General features: G+C 50.5%; 3 protein-coding genes, 1 long non-coding RNA gene and 2 other non-coding genes across 9 annotated transcripts; 1 reads left to right on the top strand and 5 right to left on the bottom strand.

Moving 5' to 3' along the window:
• Window positions 1–364: 364 nt before the first annotated feature.
• Window positions 365–3,988, bottom strand: LOC125702705 (uncharacterized). 3 transcript variants are annotated; one of them, XR_007380667.1, is made up of 5 exons: window positions 3,788–3,988; window positions 3,310–3,463; window positions 2,772–2,818; window positions 2,283–2,366; window positions 365–1,079 (listed from the first exon to the last, which is right to left on the bottom strand). It is a non-coding gene; the product is annotated as an uncharacterized LOC125702705 (long non-coding RNA). The 3 variants fall into 3 exon arrangements; XR_007380666.1 differs by having other exon boundaries at window positions 3,310–3,357; XR_007380668.1 differs by having other exon boundaries at window positions 3,840–3,988.
• On the bottom strand, window positions 2,599–2,731 carry LOC125702770 (small nucleolar RNA SNORA17). Its single transcript, XR_007380693.1, has one exon. It is a non-coding gene; the product is annotated as a small nucleolar RNA SNORA17 (small nucleolar RNA).
• On the bottom strand, window positions 3,113–3,245 carry LOC125702768 (small nucleolar RNA SNORA17). Its single transcript, XR_007380692.1, has one exon. It is a non-coding gene; the product is annotated as a small nucleolar RNA SNORA17 (small nucleolar RNA).
• Window positions 3,989–4,419: 431 nt separating the features above from the next.
• Window positions 4,420–6,253, bottom strand: MRPS2 (mitochondrial ribosomal protein S2). Its single transcript, XM_048966195.1, has 4 exons — window positions 6,158–6,253; window positions 6,004–6,078; window positions 5,783–5,912; window positions 4,420–5,293 (listed from the first exon to the last, which is right to left on the bottom strand). Exons 1-4 carry the CDS (start codon window positions 6,183–6,185, stop codon window positions 4,717–4,719), a joined length of 810 nt encoding a protein of 269 aa, XP_048822152.1. The 5' UTR covers window positions 6,186–6,253; the 3' UTR covers window positions 4,420–4,716.
• On the top strand, window positions 6,184–8,693 carry PIERCE1 (piercer of microtubule wall 1). The gene is made up of 3 exons (XM_048966196.1): window positions 6,184–6,385; window positions 6,463–6,541; window positions 6,877–8,693. Exons 1-3 carry the CDS (start codon window positions 6,279–6,281, stop codon window positions 7,060–7,062), a joined length of 372 nt encoding a protein of 123 aa, XP_048822153.1. The 5' UTR covers window positions 6,184–6,278; the 3' UTR covers window positions 7,063–8,693.
• PPP1R26 (protein phosphatase 1 regulatory subunit 26) lies at window positions 7,083–17,629 on the bottom strand. 2 transcript variants are annotated; one of them, XM_048966192.1, is made up of 3 exons: window positions 17,458–17,629; window positions 11,394–15,506; window positions 7,083–8,055 (listed from the first exon to the last, which is right to left on the bottom strand). In XM_048966192.1, the coding sequence occupies exons 2-3, from the start codon at window positions 15,443–15,445 to the stop codon at window positions 8,013–8,015; spliced, it is 4,095 nt and encodes a 1,364-aa protein (XP_048822149.1). In that variant the 5' UTR covers window positions 15,446–15,506; window positions 17,458–17,629; the 3' UTR covers window positions 7,083–8,012. The 2 variants fall into 2 exon arrangements, with proteins under 2 accessions (XP_048822149.1, XP_048822151.1); XM_048966194.1 differs by lacking the exon at window positions 17,458–17,629 and adding an exon at window positions 17,047–17,237.
• Between the last annotated feature and the right edge of the window lie 2,868 nt (window positions 17,630–20,497).

The following is a 20,497-nucleotide window of genomic DNA, read 5'->3' as shown; positions in this document are numbered from 1 at the left end:
ATAGCTGCACCCAGCTCCTCCTGTTGTCCTGTGCTCTCATGGCAACCAGTTCCACTGGCGAGATCATTTTCTTCTGCTATTAGATAAAGAAACACAACCATACCAAATCTCATTTGCAAGGAAGCCATCTTTCACCCTTCCATCTGTTTGAAGCCTCAAAGTAAACTGCTCTGACAAATGGCACTCCCTACTGCTCTGAATCCCCACTGCTCCCTCCCCAAAAGCCAGTACATAAAGCAGCAGGTAAGCAGCTACAGAGATTGACAAAAACAAGTATTTTTTTTTTCTTCTTACCCACACCACCATAAATACCACCTTCAGGCATTTACAATGCAGAATTGTTCAGGAGAAGACAGCCCATGGATTGGAGAGAATTAGCTGAGACACTTTATTCAAATAAAGACTTTTGACAAAACCCACAGTGTTACCGTGTTGTTTGCACACCCATTAACAGCACTGGACAGGCACTTGAGATTCAGACTTACCTATGACTCACACATGCCAAGAGCACCAAGTTTTGTTCATCACTAATACAATGCACAAGTGTTTCCAAACAAGTGATTATGGTTTACGAGCATGGAAGAGAAATGACTCAAGGCAAAGCTATTTTACACTCCTAACGCCTCCTCCCAACTTTCCACATTAGTTGGAAAAGGAGCAAGAGCCAAAATGCTGAGAGACTGACAACGCAACAGGAACAGATGCTGCTGTTTTAGCAATGTAAAGGATTTAAGCTTCCACACTTCACTAAGGTTAAAAAGAATCACAATTCTCACATCCACAGACAAAAACATCCTAGGATGTATGAAAAGCATTGCTGTTTCAGACCTGCAGGTAGCATACTTAGTGCTGTTCTTGTTAAACCTTCTCAGCCACGTGGTCAAAAACAAGAGCTTCAGAACACGGGTGTGAAAACAGCACAGGCTGAGATTGCTTGTAAAAAGGAAAGATCACATTCAAGCTTGCTTGAATCCATGTACAAATAAGATGAAGTTTTCAACATCTTGAAGTGTAGAAATGCTGAACCAGGTCTCTTCCTGTAGCCAGACTTGCTAGAAATTCTAGAACTCAAGCATGACCTGAAAATAAACACCCAGAATGTCAGACAACTAACACTGGTAGAAGTTAGCAGTAATGTCAACACTGAGAATTAACCCATCCCATGGAGATTCCTCCTATTTCACTGTTCTACAGCTAAGAAACCATACTTCAGCCCGGAACAGCCACACAAACCCTGCAATTCACTCACTGAAAACACTGCAAGGCAACGGAAATCTGAGTGCCTGAGAACCTGTGCAGATCAGATCTAAAGCACTGGCAGAAAGCACTCAGCAAATTCAGATCAGTTTAGGAGGGTTCTATGCCTCTATATAAGGCTTTTGGGGGGAAAATATGGGATTTCTGCTTAGTCAAAGGAATACAGTTAGTAGCAAATGGCACCAGGGAAATCCTTACACAGTGAAGGTCTTAAAGGGAGCCTCATCAGGCACTCAGCATCCCCTCCACGGCCTTTGATGTGAGTGCTGATGGAAACACAACCCATATTTCAGGGTTAAATGGAGGAGTTGCATCACAGTGCATGCCTCCACGCATAGCCATATTCCCAACAACCTTATTAGCATTCTTTTCCACCACCACTGCTGGAAGGCAGTTGCCTTTTCCCAATTAAATGGCTCATTTTGCAGCCAGCAGCCACCTGCTCAGCTAATGACACCTCTGGCCCTGCTAATGCCCATTTAATGATGACATTTTCCAACATTTAGCACTGCCAGATTTTGTAAAGCTGTTAGTCACTGCAAAGCCTCGCAGTTTCACAATGCTTTGTGTGGTGAGGGCTTCTCACTCGCTTTAGAAACACCATCAGCACAGCAGATGCTCCTATAGCCCACATCAACCAAGAAATGACAGTGATGCATGAAACCATGCAGCACTTGGGTACCTGAGCTGCCCAGTGGCTTGCTGCCCTAAAGGCCATGCTTCCTTGTCAGCATGCAAGCACAGACACAGCAAAACCAAGTTAAAAAACGGTGTTCAATTGCATTTTCAGATTCTGTCTACTGTGTTAGAGCTCAGCATCACAAACAAGGAAGCTACACCTCGCCATGAGAAGCAGGACAAAGCACTCCTTCTGCACTTACTGAAAGTTGAACCCATCTCATTTCTTCAGTATGTCTGCACCACCACCTCACTGCTCCACAACCTGTGACATCCTTCCAGCAGCATTCTGTGTGACACCATTTTGGGAACACACCGAGGTCTGAGCACGTTCTCATAATACCTACCTTCAACAGCTGAAGGAAACTGCACAACTCAGACTTGTCCTCACGTGTAACTGCATGAAGAAGAAGTATCTTCAATTTCTCCTTCTAAAAACAAGCACAGTTTTAAAGGCATTTCAGATGATGCTGACTGCACCTTCCCACCTGCAGCACCCTTGGAAATCAAGAAGTTGCTGACAGCATTTAACAAATATAAGCAGAAGAAAGCAATTTCCTCCATGTGCTGCATCACACCCAACTGCTTCCAGACCACGCTGGTATTGTCCATACTGCACAGTTTAAGGTTAACATCACAGAAAATAAGAGAAAACCAGAAACGTTTGTCAGGCTGCTGATCATTCCTGAGTGCCCACGGGTTTCAGAGCATTAGCACAGACACAGCCTGTTCCTTTCTGCCACCTAATGACACAGACATGGCACTGCAGCCATACCTGCAACACGACTGGGGCATGGGTCTACGTAATGCATGAGCTTCTACCCACTACTGCTCACCTCGGGTTTTTGTGACCTCTTGAGTTTGCTACATCACGTGCCTCCCTCTGAAAAAGAGCAGACAACACACACAACATTGATGATATCAATTTAGATATGCTTTAAAGCTGGTTATACATTTTCTTTTTTAATGATGCTAAGAAATTGAAAGGTCCTGAAGAAGAGCGATTCTAGAGAAATAAATGCATATTACAGGCATATTTATCAAGGAACAGCACCAGGGCTGCCAGCATACAACTCCCAGGACTCAGACATCTGTAACAGCTTTCTATTCTACTACACACCGGTTTCACACTTAAGAGTAATTAAAAAAAAACAGGACAACAAAACTACATCTAAACAATGTCAGGCTGTCAACCACTCTGAGTGCTCACCGGTTTCAGAGCAAACGAGCGTAGAATACAGCCTGTCCATCTCTGCCACCTAATGACACAAAGATGCCACAGCAGCCACCTTTGTAACGCCAGAGGCAGGAAGGAAATGAATAAAGAACAGAAACAAACCCACGAAGAGTGGAGATGCTCTGTGCATTGCTTACCGTCGGGTTTTCAACGCGGAAAATCCTTTTCATCCCGCCCTTTGTCTTCTGCCAGCAAAAGCATAAATAAAAAGAGAACGTGGTTAACAACGGATGTTGAGCCCACTAAATAATCCTTTCCTGAACCGCAGCACTTCACATCAGTTCAGAAAACCTAAAGATTAAAAGAAACAAGCGAAAATCCCCCCTTCTTCAACAGATCCCTTCCAGTTTCTCCACCTTTCAGCCCGACGAGGCCGCAGCCCTGTTCTCCCCCCTGCCCACGGAAGCGCGCCCCGCTGCCGCCCGCTCCCAGCGCCCCACACCCCGCACATGGCGCTGGGCTGCCGGTGCGCGGCCACGTGGCCGAGCGTGCAGGCCCACCGCCCGCCTGCGGCCCGTTCACCCCGGTTGGACACGCGGCTCTGAGGCCCTCGTCCTCGCACCGTGAGCCCACAGCTCCCGCACAGACCGCTCGCCACCCCGCGCTTCCACTCACGCTTTTCTCGCCCCCCTCCTCCCGCACACGGCTCCACAGCCCGCGGCCTTACGGGCCCGCCTCCCGTCGCTGCAGCGCGGAGCCCGCGCCTGACAGAGCCGCGTGGGCTCGAAGGGAGCAGAGGAGCGGCCGGGCAGGCGGCGAGACTTCCCATGGCTGCCCATAACGCAGCGCCAGCAGCCCAACCCCAGCCCCCCCGAGCGCCGCGCCGAAAGACCGTCCCGCCCCCCGACTTCCGCTTATATAGGGCGGGCGGCGGAAGCGCCGCAGGGGACAATCCTCACTGAGCGTCTGCTCCCTCGAGCGCCCTCTGCTGGGCGGGAGGACTGCATGGCCGAGCCCCCTCCCAGAGAGTAGAAGAGCCAGAATGCGGGCCGGGCATCACCAGGCCTGAGCGCAGCGCTGCAGGGCTGCCCTGAGCGCTCCCATATTGGCACATAGAGAGTTAAAGGCTGGACTGCCCTTTTCCTGGCAATTCCCTGCAGTTTCTTAGCACCCATGCATGGCCCTGCACGGTGACCTGAAATCCCGAGGCTGGGGACCGCCACCAAACCTTTCTCCCTCACCCCTGTGAGCATGAATTTTTGGCAGAAATTTCCCCACCTCCCCATGTAACAGGGAAAGAAAGAAGAGGCTCAAAGACCCCTTTATTTGTGGCGTGTGATACAAGTGGCTTTGCAGCATTTCACAACAGGAGGGTCACGGGACAGAAGTGCTCCTCACAACAACAAACCAGGACAGAGCTGGCACTGCCCTGGCTCCGTCTCCCCTTGGATCAATTGCTCTGGGCAGATTGTTTTTCAGCTGGAAATGTCCCTGTGCAGCAAGCAGCCCAGCTCTGCTGGAAGCCAGGCTGTGTGATGCCATGGGTGCAGCACTGTAGAAGTGGAGCAGGATGCCCACCTCCAGCACGGAGATGAGCCCCGTGGTCAGGCCTGGCCTTCAGCCAGCACGGGGCGGCTCGTATCGCGCTTCTCTCGGCTCTGCAGATCCTGGAAGACCTCAATCTGCTTCCTCTTGTTCTTGGCGCGGATGATGGTCATCTTGAAGATCTTGCAGTAGAGCTCCATGGCGGTGGGGCTGTCATCATTGCCAGGGATGGGGTAGGTGATGAGACACGGGTTGCAGTTTGTGTCCACCACCCCCACCGTGGGGATGTTCATCTTGGCAGCATCCCGGATGGCCACGTGGGGCTCAAAAACATTGTTGAGGCTGCTGAGGAAGATAAGGAGGTCGGGCAGGCGGATGCCGGGACCGAACTGGATGTGGGCATTAGTGAGCAGGCCGCCCTGCCAGTAGCGTGTATGGGCGTACTCCCCACACTCCCGTGCTGTGCTCTCAATCAGGTGGCAGAACTGCCGGTTGCGGCTGACGAAGAGGATGATGCCTTTGCGGTAGGCGACGTGGGCAGTGAAGTTGAGGGCCAGCTGGAGATGCTGCATCGTCTGATCCAAGTCAATGATGTCCTGGTCCAGGCGGCAGCCAAAGATGTAGGGCTCCATGAACCTGCAGGGATGGAGGGTGGGTGACATGCAGGGCTACTGGCATCAAGGACGGATTTCCAGTGCTAAAGAAACCTTCCCACAGCCCAAGTGCCTGCTGATACCAGAGGGTCGTTTGAGTTGGAAGGGTTCCTTAAAGGCCATCTGGTCCCACTCCCTGCAGTGAACAGGGACACCCGCAGCTCCACCAGGTGCTCACAGACCCTGCAGCCCAACCTTGTGTGTCTGCAGGGACGAGGCATAACCTCCTCACTGGGCAACCAGTGCCAGTTCTTCACCGCTTCTATAGTTAAAAAACCCTTTATCCTTACACCCAGTCTAAGCCTCCTCAAACTAAAAGATTTAGTTTGAAACCATCTGCCCTTGTTCTATCACAACAGACCCTGTTAAGGCAGCCCCAGCCCAGGTTTGGTGCTGCCTCCAAAGGCTCGCGTGCCCTAGAGAAACACTCCTGTTGTGAACAAGTGCTGGATCACAAAGCGGGCTCACTCACTGATGCCGACATCCCTTCTTGTGCCCCAGGTGCACTCGGGCGTCGAAAAGATCCTTCAGGGAGAACAGCTCCTTCACGTTGAAGAAATCGGGGTGGCGGAGCGGTTCGCTCAGCAGCTTGTCCTCCGGGTCTGGGGAGAGAGAAGAGAAAAAGCGATGCAGCCCAACGTGCCGGCAGGGCCGGGCAGGAGGGGAAGAAGGGCCGTGCAGGGCGGTGCTCACCGCGGGGCCGCGCCGCTGCCGCTGCAGCCGTCAGTGCCGCCGGGGCGGGGATGCCGCTGTAGAACCGCGGTGCCGCTGCGGGGAGAGAAGCACGTCGGTCACCGGGCGGGACGGGCACGGCTGTGCGCTGCTCGGCACGGCCCTACCCGCTCACCCGCCCTTAAGATCCGCGGTACCGCCATCTCGGTGCCCGAGGAAGAGGAAGAGGAGCGGAACCTTCCGCTTCCCCCGCGCTCGTTGCCTGGCAACGCTGCCGCGCGTCCCGTCCGGCCCTCATGGCACAGCCGCAGCCCGCCGAGAGCCCCGCGCCCCGCACCGGCACGTGGGTGAGCGCTACGCTGCCCCGCCGCTTCCTGCAGCTCCCCTACTTCCGCGGCTACGGGTGAGCCCCTATAGGTCCCCCTCCGGCCCCCCAACCCCTCTGCCCTGTGCCCGGCTTGATGCTTTGTGTCCCCGCAGGCAGCCGGAGCCGCACCCGCTGTACCGGACGAGCAACCAGGAGTACGGCCGCAGAGCGCCCACGGCGTACGAAGTGCCGGTAGGTGCGAGCCCGGAGCCTGGGCAGGATATATACAGAGCGGCCGGTTTGGGGTCGCCCCGGGCTGGCGGGGGGGGTGGGGGTCTGCCTTCCTCCCAGGGCACGGCGAATCTTTCTCCTGCCCAGCAACTACCAGGCTGGGAGATTTTAGCAACCCCACCTCAGACCCAGCGGCTCTGAACCACCGCAGTTCCTTGGTTTTAGTCTGCCCCATAACAACGAACTCCTCGAGGGGCGTTGTGACGAAGTACTCTTCGAACGTTGTCCGAGCTCCCGCAGGCGCTGTTGGTGTCTGAACACATCTCGTCTCATTTCCTTCTCCCTTTCCCGTGCAGATCTCCTACCACGTCACCTCGCACGCCTTCTCAGACGCTCTGGCCCAGCGTGGCATGTACAGGAACGACGGGCTCAACACCTCGCTGGAGAAGAGCCGTGTCACCGGCCCCGCCAACTTCATCACCCCCTACGACACCCTCAACTTTCACCCCAGCTACAAAGTCGGTGGGCCCTCGCACTGTTAGAGCAATGAAACCACTTCAGTTCATCGCTGGCTGCTTAGTTCGAAAAATAACTCCCTCCTCCCCTAAAAAGTCAGGCAAACGACAGCACCGACCCTACCCCAAACCCGCTGCTCAGCCCCACTGTGAAGCACCACACACTTCAGGTCCAGTTACAGCCCTGCCTGCTGCCCCCAGGCTGCAGGTGACCTTTCCTGAAAGCAGTGGGTTGTGACAGGCTGTGAGCAGGGAATTCAGTGTGTAGGCAAGCTGTAGCCTTGAGGGTGTCCTGAACTTACAGAACTGTTTCCGTGCTGTTGTCTTAATAAAGAAACGCATGCAGGAATCCGCAGCACTGAAGTGATGCTGGAAATTATTTCTGAGAGGAAGGAAATGGCACAGATTGTCAAAAAGAGCTCACATGGCACAACGAATAGCAGCAGGATAACACAAGATCATGCAGTTAAACAGTTAAGTTGGAATTTAAAGAAAACTCCTCCTGAACACACTAAAGAATCTTTCAGCCTGCTATACAGTGTGACAAAATAGCTACGTTAACAGATTAAAGGTAGCAACACATTTCTAGAAACACCCCCCCAGCTTCAAGCTCTAGGACCAGTCGAGGCCTCATTTGGCTTTGGAGGAAGAACAGATTGCTCTGTTTAGTTAAAGTCACTGAACATCCAAAGTCCAAAACTGAACAGCGTGCCATCAGGGCTGCATTTTGTGGTGTATGCTCCTGGGCCAGACACAACTTCGAGCAAGCCTAACAAACACTTCAAGCCCTGCACTGCAATTCATTTAGTTATCCCAAAGGCAAAAACAGCCAGCTGAGTTCATCCTTCCAAAAACACACCAACACATTTGAGCAAGTAAATACTGGGCACAGAAATGAGCCTGGGAAGTTAACCTTTTAAATATTCAACGCATTAAAATAGATAAGCAACCTCCTCTCACTCGCTGCTGTTGCTCCGTTAGACTCTAGATAATGCTTGAGTTTCTCTTCTCTTTCTTCTCCTGAAATGAGAAGTAACATTAAGGGCAGAATTAATGCAAACACTTGTGGCAGTTTTACAAGTACTTCTATCCACAGATTTTTCTGCAGGTTGAATAATTCAGGGATGGAGCTCTTAGAAATATAAACTTCGTGGGTTTTGTCACCTGTTCTCCATCTCTCTCCATACTTGATCTAAAACCACCCAGGTCCTTTCCTCTGTGCCTTAATTATTCCCCTTTTTGTTTAATTCCTGAGCTGAAACCAGTTTGTTTGAACGGTTCTGCACACTGTGTGACTTGCATCACCCTCACATAACTTGCATCCTCTAATATGTTGGGGTCATGTTGCCTCATGCCCTCCACTCAGGTTGGCTGAGAAGGGAGCGACGTGTGAGCTGTGGCTGCAGCCAGCCCCAAGCATAGACATTAATAAAGGAAATGGTGCCAGAGATGGAGTGTTTCTTCCTTTGATACAAAGCAGTCACAAGTTGAAACAGACTCCTAAAATAGCAGCAAAGAACTGCCTATAAAAAATGAAGGCAGTCCTCCTGGGCCCCCGAGGATTCCTGAAGATCGCCTTTCCTGAAGCACAAAAACACAGAGTTGCTGTCATAAAAATGAAGCAATGTACCCAATCATGGTTGGTTTTGTTTTTGTTTTTGTTTAATTCAAAAAACAAAGGCAGCTCATTATAAAAATAGGCAATTTCTTCAATTCCTTGAGTAGACCTGAGTTCATGGCTCTATCCTTGTACACACTGCCAAAGCTGCACCATCAAATTAAGCCCTGTGAAGGCTGAAGTAAGGAGGGCACTCAGCCTTTGTGGCCATCACTGCAGAAGCCAAAACAGGGTCAGCTGCCTGGCTGATAGGAGATTCTTCTTCTTGCTATGAAGAACGTGTCCCTAAGTGGCCACATCACGTAAGAGCTGCGTTCTGTGCCATCCACAAGGACATCACACACTGCTGTCCCAGGGGACGACGGCCTCAGGTTGCTGGTGGCCGAGAGCACAGGAGGAAAGGTGCAGGAGCAGCAGAGGAGCTGTGGCCCTGCTCCCAGGTTCAGCCAATGCAAACTGGATTGACTCCGAGGCATCCTTTGCTCACAGGTGATCCTGACATGGATTAATTGCATCTCTGGACTGCAGACAGGAGGGAAAAGCTGCAACACAACACACTGCTCACCAATGACGGAGACACAAACCACAGGAGCGCTCTGGTTTCACGGTCCACAGTCAGAACCCCATTTATTAAACATTATAAACGTATCAATGTACACCATTTCCTATATACAAATCAAGTTTCATCAATTTTTTTTTTTTTCTTCTTTTTAAAAAGTGCTGCTTGAAATTAGCTTGTATTTAAAGCACAAGGTAATCAGAATTGCATCTTCACTGGAAGTGAATCAGTTCACAAGTAGTACTGAGAACACAGACACAGGGGCACAAAACACCTCGTAAGTCTTAAGGTTGGATTAGTGAAAAACGTTGAAAAAACATTCAGCTTATTTCATACATAGTGCTTCCACCATCCCTACTAAGTATGGTTGAATCCTTTGAAAGCAAGGTACTCTGAAAAATTCTATTTCAAAATACTATTCACCTATTCCAAACAAAATGCCCAAATCCTGCAGTTGAATCAAGGCAGACACAACGACATGCCTGTGCAAACTTCCTGCAGGCACGAGCTAAGTAAAAAAACCACTTTTCCAAGGTATCCTACCACAAAAATGAAGTGAGCCAGCAGTGAACTCCTCCACCGACCAGCCCAAGGACTACAAAAAGGTGGCCTGACGCTACGAAATGCCAAGTGACCACTCTAAGCACGTTTAAAACGCACCTGCACGACAGTATAAACACATCAAGGATGTCTTCTATTTCTCTACATGCCATGGTTACCTTTTCTACTCTATGCCACGCCGCAGTTTGCCAGCATTCTGTCAATGCAATCACATCTGGAGATAGCAGGTGATACTGGATCCATTTTCGCTCCGTTTCTGAACATTAAGGCCAGCCTTCAGGAAGACTGCTGAAGTGATTAAGAAACGAGGTGAGCCGAAATGGGAGTCTGGCTGAGGAGGTCAGTAGAAGACTGAATAGAGATAGCATCAAATCGATTCACAGGACCAGACGCAGGAACAAACTACTCAGGGGACTTCATTACGCACAAATGGAAATGAAAGAACCGGTCAACAGCTTCAATTCACACCTTTTGGATTTCTCAGTGGAACTGGTGTGGAACACTTTCATTGCGATACAAAGGCATTACTTGAATGCCACTTAGAGTCAGTTCAAATAAAAAAAGACAGTAGTGAAAAATTGCTTTATTCCAGGTGCTGGAAAAAGAGAGAAAACTCTCTAAGTATGAAAGAACAGTGCTGAAAATATCCGTGGCGTTTCGGTTAGGGACTTCCTGCAGCAAATCTAGCTTTGCTCTATTGCACCAAAATTGCAAATGAAAGTAGAAGTTCACAGAAATGTAACACCTTAGAAACCACTTCTGAAAAAGGAAAGTAAGGGCACTCAGTTGAAGAAAGTTCATTTGGAAAAATCCAAACACGTTGCTGGGTAACTGCAGGGCATCAGAATTAGACTCAAGAGTAAGGAGGAAATTGTTTCAGGCTCGCAGGCCCAGCAACACCCAAGTCTAGTGACACCCACAGAAGTCATGTCTGAACAGACATTCCTTCACTTCACTCCAACTGCAATTGTGCTTCGAATCATCTGCTCGCAGGAGGTGTTCAGCATTCCAAAGGTGCTTTCTGTCGCTGCGCAGGGATGAGCAGACAGACAGACAGACCCTCTGTGCCTGCCTGGATTTGCATGTGGATCTTCACGGCCTCCACACCTGCAGCTGCACCAACTCTGCTGGAGTTCTGCTTGCTGAGTTCACTGCGCAGTCCCTGGGGACACAGGATTGTCCTAAGGCAGCTCGAGTGTAAACACATGGCAGGCAGTGAGCTTCCAAAGCACTGCGCTATCAGTAAAGGCTGTGTTCGCCTGGGATCTCCTCACAGACTGACAAACAGGTTTCCTTCTAACACGATTAGAGGCCTCATAATTTAAAGCATGATTAGGCAGTATCTCCTCATCTATAATAGCTACAGCACTCTGTAGTAATGTAAGCACTAAAAATCATTATAAAAAATATCTCCTTAGAACGCTTTAAATAATTTACAAAATTCTACAAAACCTAAGCACGTTTATCCATGATACCCCCGTTATATAGAAGCATTTTTCACCTTAGTGTGTGTATGATATGCATTTATCACCTTCTCATGTCTTATCAAGGTAATTACAAGGAGAGTTGTTTTCTAAAAAGCCTGTTACTGTGGGAGGAAAGATAAAAAAGTGTACTTACTTATCTGATACCTGCAATTTCATGAGGGAATCTGGGCTGTCCCCTGCTGGTGTGTCAGTACATTTTGCACAGTCCTTCTCTAAAACTTCCTGCCCTTGGTCCGGTTCACAATCAGTTTCCCTGTGCTGCAGGACAGGCACTTTGCCTTCCCAATTGGAGCTGGATACCTGAATTTCTGACTGTCTGTCACTGTCCTGGCAGGCAATGCTCTCCTTCTCCACGCACACGTGCACACCGTTTCCTGCACATGCCTCTCCACTAGCTTCACCTGCTCTTACTGCTGTCACACTTAGCTCCTGCAGTGCACAACCTACACAAGGTGGATCTTGCCTGTTGTCCTGCTGGTTATTCTCTCCACGACCACATACGTGTATACTCTGCTGGCATGTTTCTTTGCTACCTTTATCTGCTTCTACCACTGCCGTACTGCTCTGTAGGAGAGGGGGACTCACATTTGAATCTGCCCTGCTGTCTCTGTGGCTATCTCCTTCCTCAGCCCCCATCTGCACGTTCCCAGCTTTGTTTGTTCTTCTGCAAACCTTATCTACTTGTCCTGCTGCCACACTCTGCTCCTGTGAGGAGAGATTCAGATGTGAATCCGTCCAGCCTCCTGCAGCAGCAGCCTTTTTGCAGCCCTCTGCCTCTTTGATACACAAAGGAGCAGCATCTGGTCTTTCACAGGTTTCTGCTACATGGGGACCTGACACTTCCACAGCAAGCTTCTGACAAGAGCTGGATTCTTTTATTGCTGTCTCATTCTCCCCACTACATTCACCTTTTGGCAGTGGGGCTCCTTTTTCCCATGTAAGTACATCTGTATCCTGGGAAGCTACCTCTGTTCCTGATGCGCTGCTCTGGCTGAGCAAATGCTCTGATTTCTGCTTTTTGTTCAAAAGCATGGATTTCTTCCTCTCCCGAGCACGTTTCAGACCTGCAATAAATTTACTCGAAATCTTTAATTGAAAGGAGTTCTTCCTTTTAGATCTAGACTTTGCATTGCTCACTTTTTGCCTTTTACGACCTTCATTTCTGCTGGTTTTAGAAGGCAGTGTTTTCTGCACAGGCTCTGTGTGAGACACATCCTTTTTCCCTGTCGCTTTCCCAGGTAACTCACCAGCAGCAACACCTTTAACCCCCACCATTGCTAGTTTAGCTTTTGACTGACCAGTAGTATTAAAAGAAACATTCTCTGCAGAGGAAGCAGTTTTCCCACTGTCAAGTAACATTGCACTTTTCCCTTCCATTCTCTGAGAGCTCTTCAACTCATCAGTTTGCTGAGATCCCTTAGTCTTTTTAGTCTGACCCAGCAAGAAGTCCATCTCATTTTCAACCGACTGCTGCTTCACTTTTCCTTTACTTGCAGTTTGTTTGCTCAACAGGTCTAGAGTTGCCTCATTTTTTTGCATCTCTGAATTGCCTGCAGAGTCTTTAGCCTTTTCTGCCAAGAACTTCCTAATTTCTTGTTCAATGCTGTCATCACTGTCCACTGAACTGCTATCATCAGTGCCTGATGCAGCTGTGAAAGCACATTTCCTGTTTTTAGCTATCTGCAGGTTATTCTGGTTCGAAACGGGTTCAGGTTTGCATCCTTTTTTAAGCTGTAAATCACACTCTACGTTCTTAACGGCTTCAGGTCTTTCACTTGAAAGGCTGACATTTACTTCATCTGGATGATTTCTGACTGCATTCTCCTTCACAGCTTTTCTAGATTTTGAGAGGCAGCTTTTCAGTAGCACGGGATTTTTACCTTTCCACTCACTTTGCTGCAGGTCACTGACCTCATCCAGCAGCTGACTGTCTGTCTCGGTACACCTGACTCTCTTCTTGCACTGAGATTTCTGGTCCTTAGACTTCTTCTTTAATTTTCTTTTAGATCGTAAAAGGTCCTTAATAGCACTATCGAGGTCCTCATCGCTATCCAGAGAACTGCTCTCATCATCTGAACCATCCCTCTCTTGACTTTGGATGGTCTTTTTCACAAGCTGTCTGGCACCACTCTGAACCTGCAAAAAAGGATTTCCAGAATCCAAGGCCACACATTCGCCAACAGATTCAGACGGCTCAGAAGACATCAGCTGCTGCTGCTCAGTCTCATTGCTGCTGAGCATCGGAGCGCCACCGAGTCCTTCAGAGCTGCTCAGGGTGCCCTCCTGGAGCACAGGAACTTTTGAATAGGGCTCTGGCTGAAAAAATCCCGTCCCCAGCTGTTCGGATGCTTTCGATGCACTTTGCTTTGCCACTCCGCCTTCCCTTTTAAGTCTCTTTTTACGATTCGGTGATAGTTTCAGTGTTTTGGGAAGAGAAGGCTCCAGGGCACCAGTGAGGCTGTTTTGATCAGAAGGCAAAGGCGTCTGGATCGAGTGTGACAGGCCAGGAGGCTTTGTTACAAGGCCAGGAGGCTTTGTTACAAGGCTTTCTGACTGTGCTTTCAGAGCCAAAAAAGCCCGGATTTCTTGCTCTATGCTATCATCGCTGTCCACAAGGCTGCTGTCACTTTCACAATGGGAAGATGAGAGAAGCTGGGGAGAAAAGAAGGAATCTGCAGCGAGGGATTTGCTGTCACTTCCCATTTGGGATGGCATGATTGTTTTGGAAATATCAAGAATTGCTTCTGCACACATGAGTTCTGCAGATGTGTCTGCTCTGCAAGAAGCCTGCAATGTGAGCTCGCAAGCAGCAATCTTGTTTTCCGGAGGTACGAAATGCCTGGCTTTTTTCAGTGGTTTAAACAGCCTGTTAAAGTCATTGCTGGAGCTTTCTAATTCTGCTGACTTTGAATTAATCTCCTTCCTCTTGTTGCTCGTAGGGCTTTTACAGATTTCTGGTGAGGCACTTTTTGTCGAGCTAATGGTCAGGCTTGCTGAAATGTCCGCTATAGCCTTTGTGTCAAATTGCTCCCTTTGCAAAGGGACACAGTCCGTTGTGTGACCTGCCTCTTTCCTGATCTTCTCCAGCTGATAAAGCTGAATGGCTTCTTCGATCCCGTCGTCGCTGCTGGAGTCGGATGCGTGCATGCTCTCATCCATAAGGGTTCCACTAGGATGCCAGTAGTTAGTTCCACTTTCTTCATTTTGCTGCAGTAACCAGGGCTGGCTGGCTGCTTCTAGATAAGCTTGGTCCACTTGGTGGAAATCACCAGGCATTTCCTGGATTTTAGACTTCAAACACTTGGACTGCGTGCTGGTTTTCCGTAGCTTGGGATGGTGTCTCAAGAGGAGCGCGTTACAACCTCGCTTCACAGCACCGCAGTTTGTTTTGTTAGAAGTTTGTTTGTTGCTTTTAAGGACAGATCTCACATGGGAATCTTTTTTACCCTGCCCAATTACACACTTGCTAATTTCTTGTTGCTTCTTCTCGTTCAAGAACTGCACAATTTCAGCTTGTATGCTCTGTTCGAAAGAGTCATCACTACTAATGCTTTGAGGGGAAGCAGGCTGTAGCCTTTTACCAATTCTAAGCTGGTCAGAAAAGTACTCTTCAGAGAGCATATCTGCTTTAAATTTCACAGGGAGAAGGTTACCAGACATTTTGTCCTGGGAGAATTCTCTCTTAAGCCTTTTGTCTCTGGCTGTGTTTTCAGAACACTCTGCATTCCTCTGTAATGACTGGTCACTTTTTCCTTTTGCTTTCAGGTACTCCTGAATAGCTTCCTCTATACCACGGTCAACAGAATCGTCACTATCAGAATCAAGCAAGAGAGTCCCAAACTCCACATTCTCTTCAGCATCATCTGAATCAGCAGGACAACCCCTCTGGGTGTATTTGGGATGCTTCTGCAGCAGTGTGGTGCTAGATGCAACCCTATCACTCGTGCCTTTTTCTCCCTTTTGTTTCTTCTGCATAATACATTCACACTCATTGTTCATACCCAGGGGAGACTCTTGACTTTGCAGGCTGCTTATGATCATTTGAACTTTTGCATGCACAGAGTTTCTGGCGATGCCCCCTTCAGACTCAGAGAAGCAAACAGGGTATCTACAATTCCTCACTGGTCCAAAGGATTCCCATTGTGTCTGAAGAGCTACCAGAGGAGAAGCATTCATAAGGAACATTCTAGCAGACAACCACAAAGCCCACAAAGGGGAAAGTTTTCAGGCTGGTCTCTTTTCCATCCTACAATAAAAAAAAAAGAAAATACTTTTTATCACATGTCCAGCTTCTAAAATTTCCATGTAATAACACTTGGTAACACAAATTGTAAATTATTAACACTCACACTAACCGTGCCAGATAATCACAAGGGCTTCTGCTCAACATCCCTTGAAATGGTAAATTCTGCCATTACTGTCACTGAGGATAAGACAGAACACTCATCATTTGTGGTTTCCAGTGCTCCTGCAACAACCACAGTCCAATTCAAGCAAGCATCTTCACTTTTGAGATTCTTCCTATGCTTCCCATTGAAGGCCGCACACTCTTTGGAGTAGGTTCCTAAATAACCCTGCCTTGCCAAGACCCATGGAATAAATCTTGCTGATATCTCACTGCACAGGTGTGTGAGACCTCCCTCCTACACTAACATTCTGATAGTTTGCAATGAATTTTGTGGCAAAGGAGAACGAAAGCTTTGCCATTTCATTTGCCAACTCTTTGCCAAAGAACGCCCTCGTACAACACACTTGAACCCAAGCCCTGAGCTCTGGGAATCCATTGCTTGCATTCTTTTCTCCTCAGTGGGAATCTGCTTCAAAATATCAGTCTTGTACAGTTCCAGCTTTAAGTGTGGGGATCAAAAACATCCTTCACCCTTCATGTGCTGGGCCAGAATCCACCTGGCTCACGTCTCACGGCAGCAGCTGAGCAGTCTGCTGTGATGTGGGTCAGAACCAAAACTTCTATAAAAACACGGATACAGTTTTCAAAATGCTCTCCAACACATTCACCGGGGCAACGATAAATTACAAACGGCCTTCCTCCTAAGAAGCACCTAAAGTTCAAACAGAAATTGGAACACTTAATTATCCCAAAGAAATGCAATTAACACGCTTAAGTTCCCGGCTTCACAAAGAACCCAGCTGATTTCCTATTAACCTCTTTCCACAGTTCCCAGAAGTGGGGCAGATGTCTTCATCATCCTGCGCTCAGATGGCTGCTGCCCTACAGCTGTGACACAGGACTGAGGTTCGCTTTCACATCGCTCTTTGGGGCCACAGCCAGCACCCCAGTGGCACCGATACACCACAGGGATGTGCACTAATGGCACCTGTGTGTATTTACCACCTCTGATGCTGAAATACAGCTGACTTCCTTTAGAGATAAAGCCCAGCAATTAAGAGCTATAGAAACACACCTTGTGAAGACACGAAGGGACAGAATCATAGAATCGCTCAGGTTGGAAAAGACCTTCAAGATCATCAAGTCCAAACACGACCAACCATCCTACCCTAACAGCCCTCTGCTCAATCCTGTCCCTGAGCACCACATCCAAACGGGTTTTAAACACATCCAGGGTGGTGACTTGACCCCACCACCTCCCCGGGGAGCCCAGTGCAGCGCTTCACGACCCCTTCCGGAAAGTTTTCCCCGACGTCCGATCCAACCCGCAACTTGCGGCCGTTTCCCCTCGTCTTGTCGCACGAATGCACAGCGGCCACAGCAGACGGCACAACCCGCTCTGAGGCTGCGGCAACTCACAGAACCATCGCTGACTTACGGACGTTTCGGGAGGGCCCGCGCAGCTCAAGGCTGCCATCCCCACGTCCTGCCCCGCCTGCGGCACCTGCAGCGATGGGGCGCCCGCCGCTCCTCGCTCACCGCGCCCGGCCCTCACCGCCTCACGGCGCCTCAGCAGCCGCCGCTCCGACCCGGCGCAGCTGAAGCCGTCCGCTCCTCGGGGACGCCGCGAAGAGGAGGCAGCCCTCGGGGCTCCGCGAGGGGCCGCTTCCCCGGGAGTCCGCGCACGGAACGGCCCAAGGGGCGCGACGGGACGCGCGGAGGCCGCGGGGCCGCCCGCCTTCCGCCGCCCGCCCAGGCCGGGCCCCGCCGCGCCGCGCCGCCATGGTTCCCTTCCCGCCTTCCGCCGCCCTCGGCCGGGCCCGGCTCGGCCCGCCGGCTCGGCGCTCACCTGCGGCCGCCGCCTCCTCCTCCGCCGCGGGGGGAGGCCGAGCAGAAGGGGCGGTGGTGCCGGCGGACCCTCGGCGCTCCGTTCCGCGCGGGAAGAACGGGCGGCGCTTCCTCTCCTGAGCCCCGGGGAGCGGGAGGCATGCGCCGCAGGGCCCGGCGCGGAGGCGGAGGGCGGACGGAAAGCCGCGGTCAGCGGCTGCGGGAGGAGCGGGGCGGGGAGGAGCCGGGCCGGGGCGGCGTGCGGAGGGAGCGCGGAGCTGAGCGGGCCGCGCCGCTTCCAGCGGAGGAAGCGCATCGGCAACACGTCGGCCCGTCGTGCCGCGGCCGGGCTTTGGATGCGAAAGCAGAGCGGGGCTCGGAGAGCCGAGCGCGCGTCCGGCCCGCGCCGAGGTTCTCACGCTCGGCCCCCGAGCGGCACGGCGGGGCGCGGAGCTGCTCAGCGTCGCTCGCGGCTCTCGGTCGCAGCGCGTCTCCGTGTCTCCGGATGACAGACGGACGCCCCGAGCCCGGCGCTGACTGCCTTCCCGTGGCCGGCTCAGCCCTGCTCCGAGCAGACGCCGTCCGTACTGCCGTACTGCTGGAGCTTCTTCTCTTCCAGGAGTTTTTGTACTCGCTTTGCGCTCACTTGAGCGTTGAGGAATGGATTCCCATCTGCTTTCGCCCCGGAGATGCTTGCCCGAGGCACAAGGAATCGTGCTTTTTCCTGGACCCCAGCCTCACACCCTAATTCCTTTCCAAATCTGGCCTGCTTTTTTGGGGAAGTGGGGCAGGACCATGCCAGGCACAGTCACAGACTCAGACTGATTCATCCCCTGCTCTTACAGTAGATTAAACAGCCAACAAGTCCTGTGTTTTAATTTTATTTTATTTTTTCCCTGGGATATGTGGTATGCTTTTCTATCCCGAAACGGCTCGCTTGAACAAGGCTGCTGCAAACAGCACAGCCAGCATCTGTGTGCAGAGAGAACAATGAGCTGGCTTTTCCTTAGCTGCAGAGTTGCAGCCTGGAGGTGAGGAAGCTTTGCTCCGTTTCACCATGTTCCTCTCAGTGCCGCTCTAGAGGAAAGAGAGGGCTCTTGTACTCATGTATCCTCCCAGGCCAAGTCAATTTGCATGCGAATGTGCTTTAAAAATAAAATTAAAGTCAAAGCTGTGGGCAGCAACCTGATAGATGTGCTTGTGCACACGCAGTTGCTTGGAGCGGAGGGAGGGATGTTGGCTGCTGGGAGCTCGGCTGTCACCAGCTGAGGTGGCATTCTGTGGCTCTGCAGAGCAGTGCTCTCAGTACGTATCCTGCAGCTCGAAATGAACAGGGAGCTTCTCCCCCAGGTCCCATTAGGGATGATTTGTCTTCCTGATCCGTGATCTTTGTGGAAATGAGAGCACTGGTCCACACGTCCCTGCTGGGTGGATGACAAAGTCACAAGCACTAATTGGGCCCCTTGTTAGGGGATGGCAGGGAAACGTTGGTGTTTTCAAAATGAAACGTCCTCCCTGACCTCAGGATCTGCGCATCCCATTTGCAGCTTATTACAGGGGGCAGGGATGGGCTCTCATTAGAGGTGGCTCTGCACACATTAGAGGCAAAAGCTGCTGCGGGCTATCAAGGCTGAAGCCGGAGCTCAGGTGATGCATTTCTTTTTTTCTTTTTCTTTTTTTTTTTTTTAATCCAGAAAGAAAAGGGACGAGATTAAAACTGAAACGGTAAGAATGAAAGGACTCACCTCGCAGCTCTTCCTGTTGTCAGGAGACCTGTGGATTCTGGGCCAATTACTGCTTTCGCATGGAGCTGTGTTAACGCCGGTGCATTGCTGTCGGTGGGGTGTGAGTCAGCGTGCTGCCAGCTGGGGGCATGGGAACAGCGACAGCCTCAGGTCCTGCAAACCTTTCGGTGGCAGTTTTGTGTTCCCCAAACACGTCTTCAAGTTTGGGGGCAAAATGAATCCGTTAAAGTGCAATCTGGTTGTGCCCGTGAGGTTTTTTGGTGAAAGCATTGTGGGGGGAAGGATGGGGAGGGAGCGTGGACTGAGCTCAGCAGGTGTTTGGGTTCCACGGTCATGAGCTTCAGGAGCTCCAAAGCTTTTGTCAAAGAAGTCGTGCAAGCATTGCCTTTAAATAAGTGGCATGGGCTGCATTTCTCTGGTTGGAAATGGGGCTCGGGGGGCTCCAGGACTTGCTTCCCTCTTCCATGGGTTTGCTCGTGCTGTGAGCTGCAGCAGCGTGCGCCTGGATCATGTAGTAACATGGTAAATCAGAGAGTGTAGTTGTTATTTAATAAATGCCAAGGAGACTCATGAGGCCTTGAAGTTATAATAGAAAGATCTAATTTAGAAAGAAAGGAATAGAGATGCCTGTGAAAACTGCTAGCGAGCAACGCTGGGTATTGAACGTTTCTATTTGCCCCATGAGCAGAGCTGTGCTGTGCAAACAGCATCATCAGCAGGGGAAATGGCACCAGGACTGCATGGAGTCACAGCTGGAGAACTTCCTGTTCCCCCCAACCACTGCAGTGCACAGAGCTGAGCGTGTATGGGGCACAGCTGCCCAGTTTGGAGGAAGATCCTTTTCAGCCTCTGGGCTGTGCAGAGGGGAGCGGAGAGTGTGGGAAGACCCTGGGTGGGAGGACTGAGGGACATACAGAAATAAGCCCCTTTTTCTCCCTTCCTTCCTTCCTTCCTTCCTTCCTTCCTTCCTTCCTTCCTTCCTTCCTTCCTTCCTTCCTTCCTTCCTTCCTTCCTTCCTTCCTTCCTTCCTTCCTTCCTTCCTTCCTTCCTTCCTTCCTTCCTTCCTTCCTTCCTTCCTTCCTTCCTTCCTTCCTTCCTTCCTTCCTTCCTTCCTTCCTTCCTTCCTTCCTTCCTTCCTTCCTTCCTTTTTAATGAGCCATTTGCTGACTTTCCCCCAGCAACACTTTGATTTCAGTCACAATCAGGGATATAAACACAGGCATTAAGTGCCAGCAGCCATGGTGGAAGGTGATGAAAAGGGTCTGTGCACTTCAGGAATGGACTGGTTAAAGGGCAGCATCAAAAGTGGGACAGATG

This window comes from Lagopus muta, chromosome 19, assembly GCF_023343835.1.
Source record: "Lagopus muta isolate bLagMut1 chromosome 19, bLagMut1 primary, whole genome shotgun sequence".
Classification (NCBI taxonomy): Eukaryota; Metazoa; Chordata; class Aves; order Galliformes; family Phasianidae; genus Lagopus; species Lagopus muta.
The sequence above is the reverse complement of the archived record's forward strand: the minus strand, read 5'-3'. Positions and strand labels throughout refer to the sequence as shown.

Bases quoted from the DNA above. Each gene is read 5' to 3' on its own strand.
- MRPS2 (XM_048966195.1), bottom strand. From the start codon at position 6,185: ATGGCGGTACCGCGGATCTTAAGGGCGG. The intron at 6,079-6,157 runs GTGAGCGGGTAG...CTCTCCCCGCAG, and splicing joins ACCGCGGATCTTAAGGGCGG to CGGCACCGCGGTTCTACAGC. The intron at 5,913-6,003 runs GTGAGCACCGCC...CTCTCTCCCCAG, and splicing joins GGCAGCGGCGCGGCCCCGCG to ACCCGGAGGACAAGCTGCTG.
- PPP1R26 (XM_048966192.1), bottom strand. From the start codon at position 15,445: ATGTTCCTTATGAATGCTTCTCCTCTGGTAGCTCTTCAGACACAATGG. The intron at 8,056-11,393 runs GTAAGTACACTT...TTCTCATTTCAG, and splicing joins AAATTGCAGGTATCAGATAA to GAGAAGAAAGAGAAGAGAAA.
- PIERCE1 (XM_048966196.1), top strand. From the start codon at position 6,279: ATGGCACAGCCGCAGCCCGCCGAGAGCCCCGCGCCCCGCACCGGCACG. The intron at 6,386-6,462 runs GTGAGCCCCTAT...GTGTCCCCGCAG, and splicing joins CCCTACTTCCGCGGCTACGG to GCAGCCGGAGCCGCACCCGC. The intron at 6,542-6,876 runs GTAGGTGCGAGC...TTTCCCGTGCAG, and splicing joins CCACGGCGTACGAAGTGCCG to ATCTCCTACCACGTCACCTC.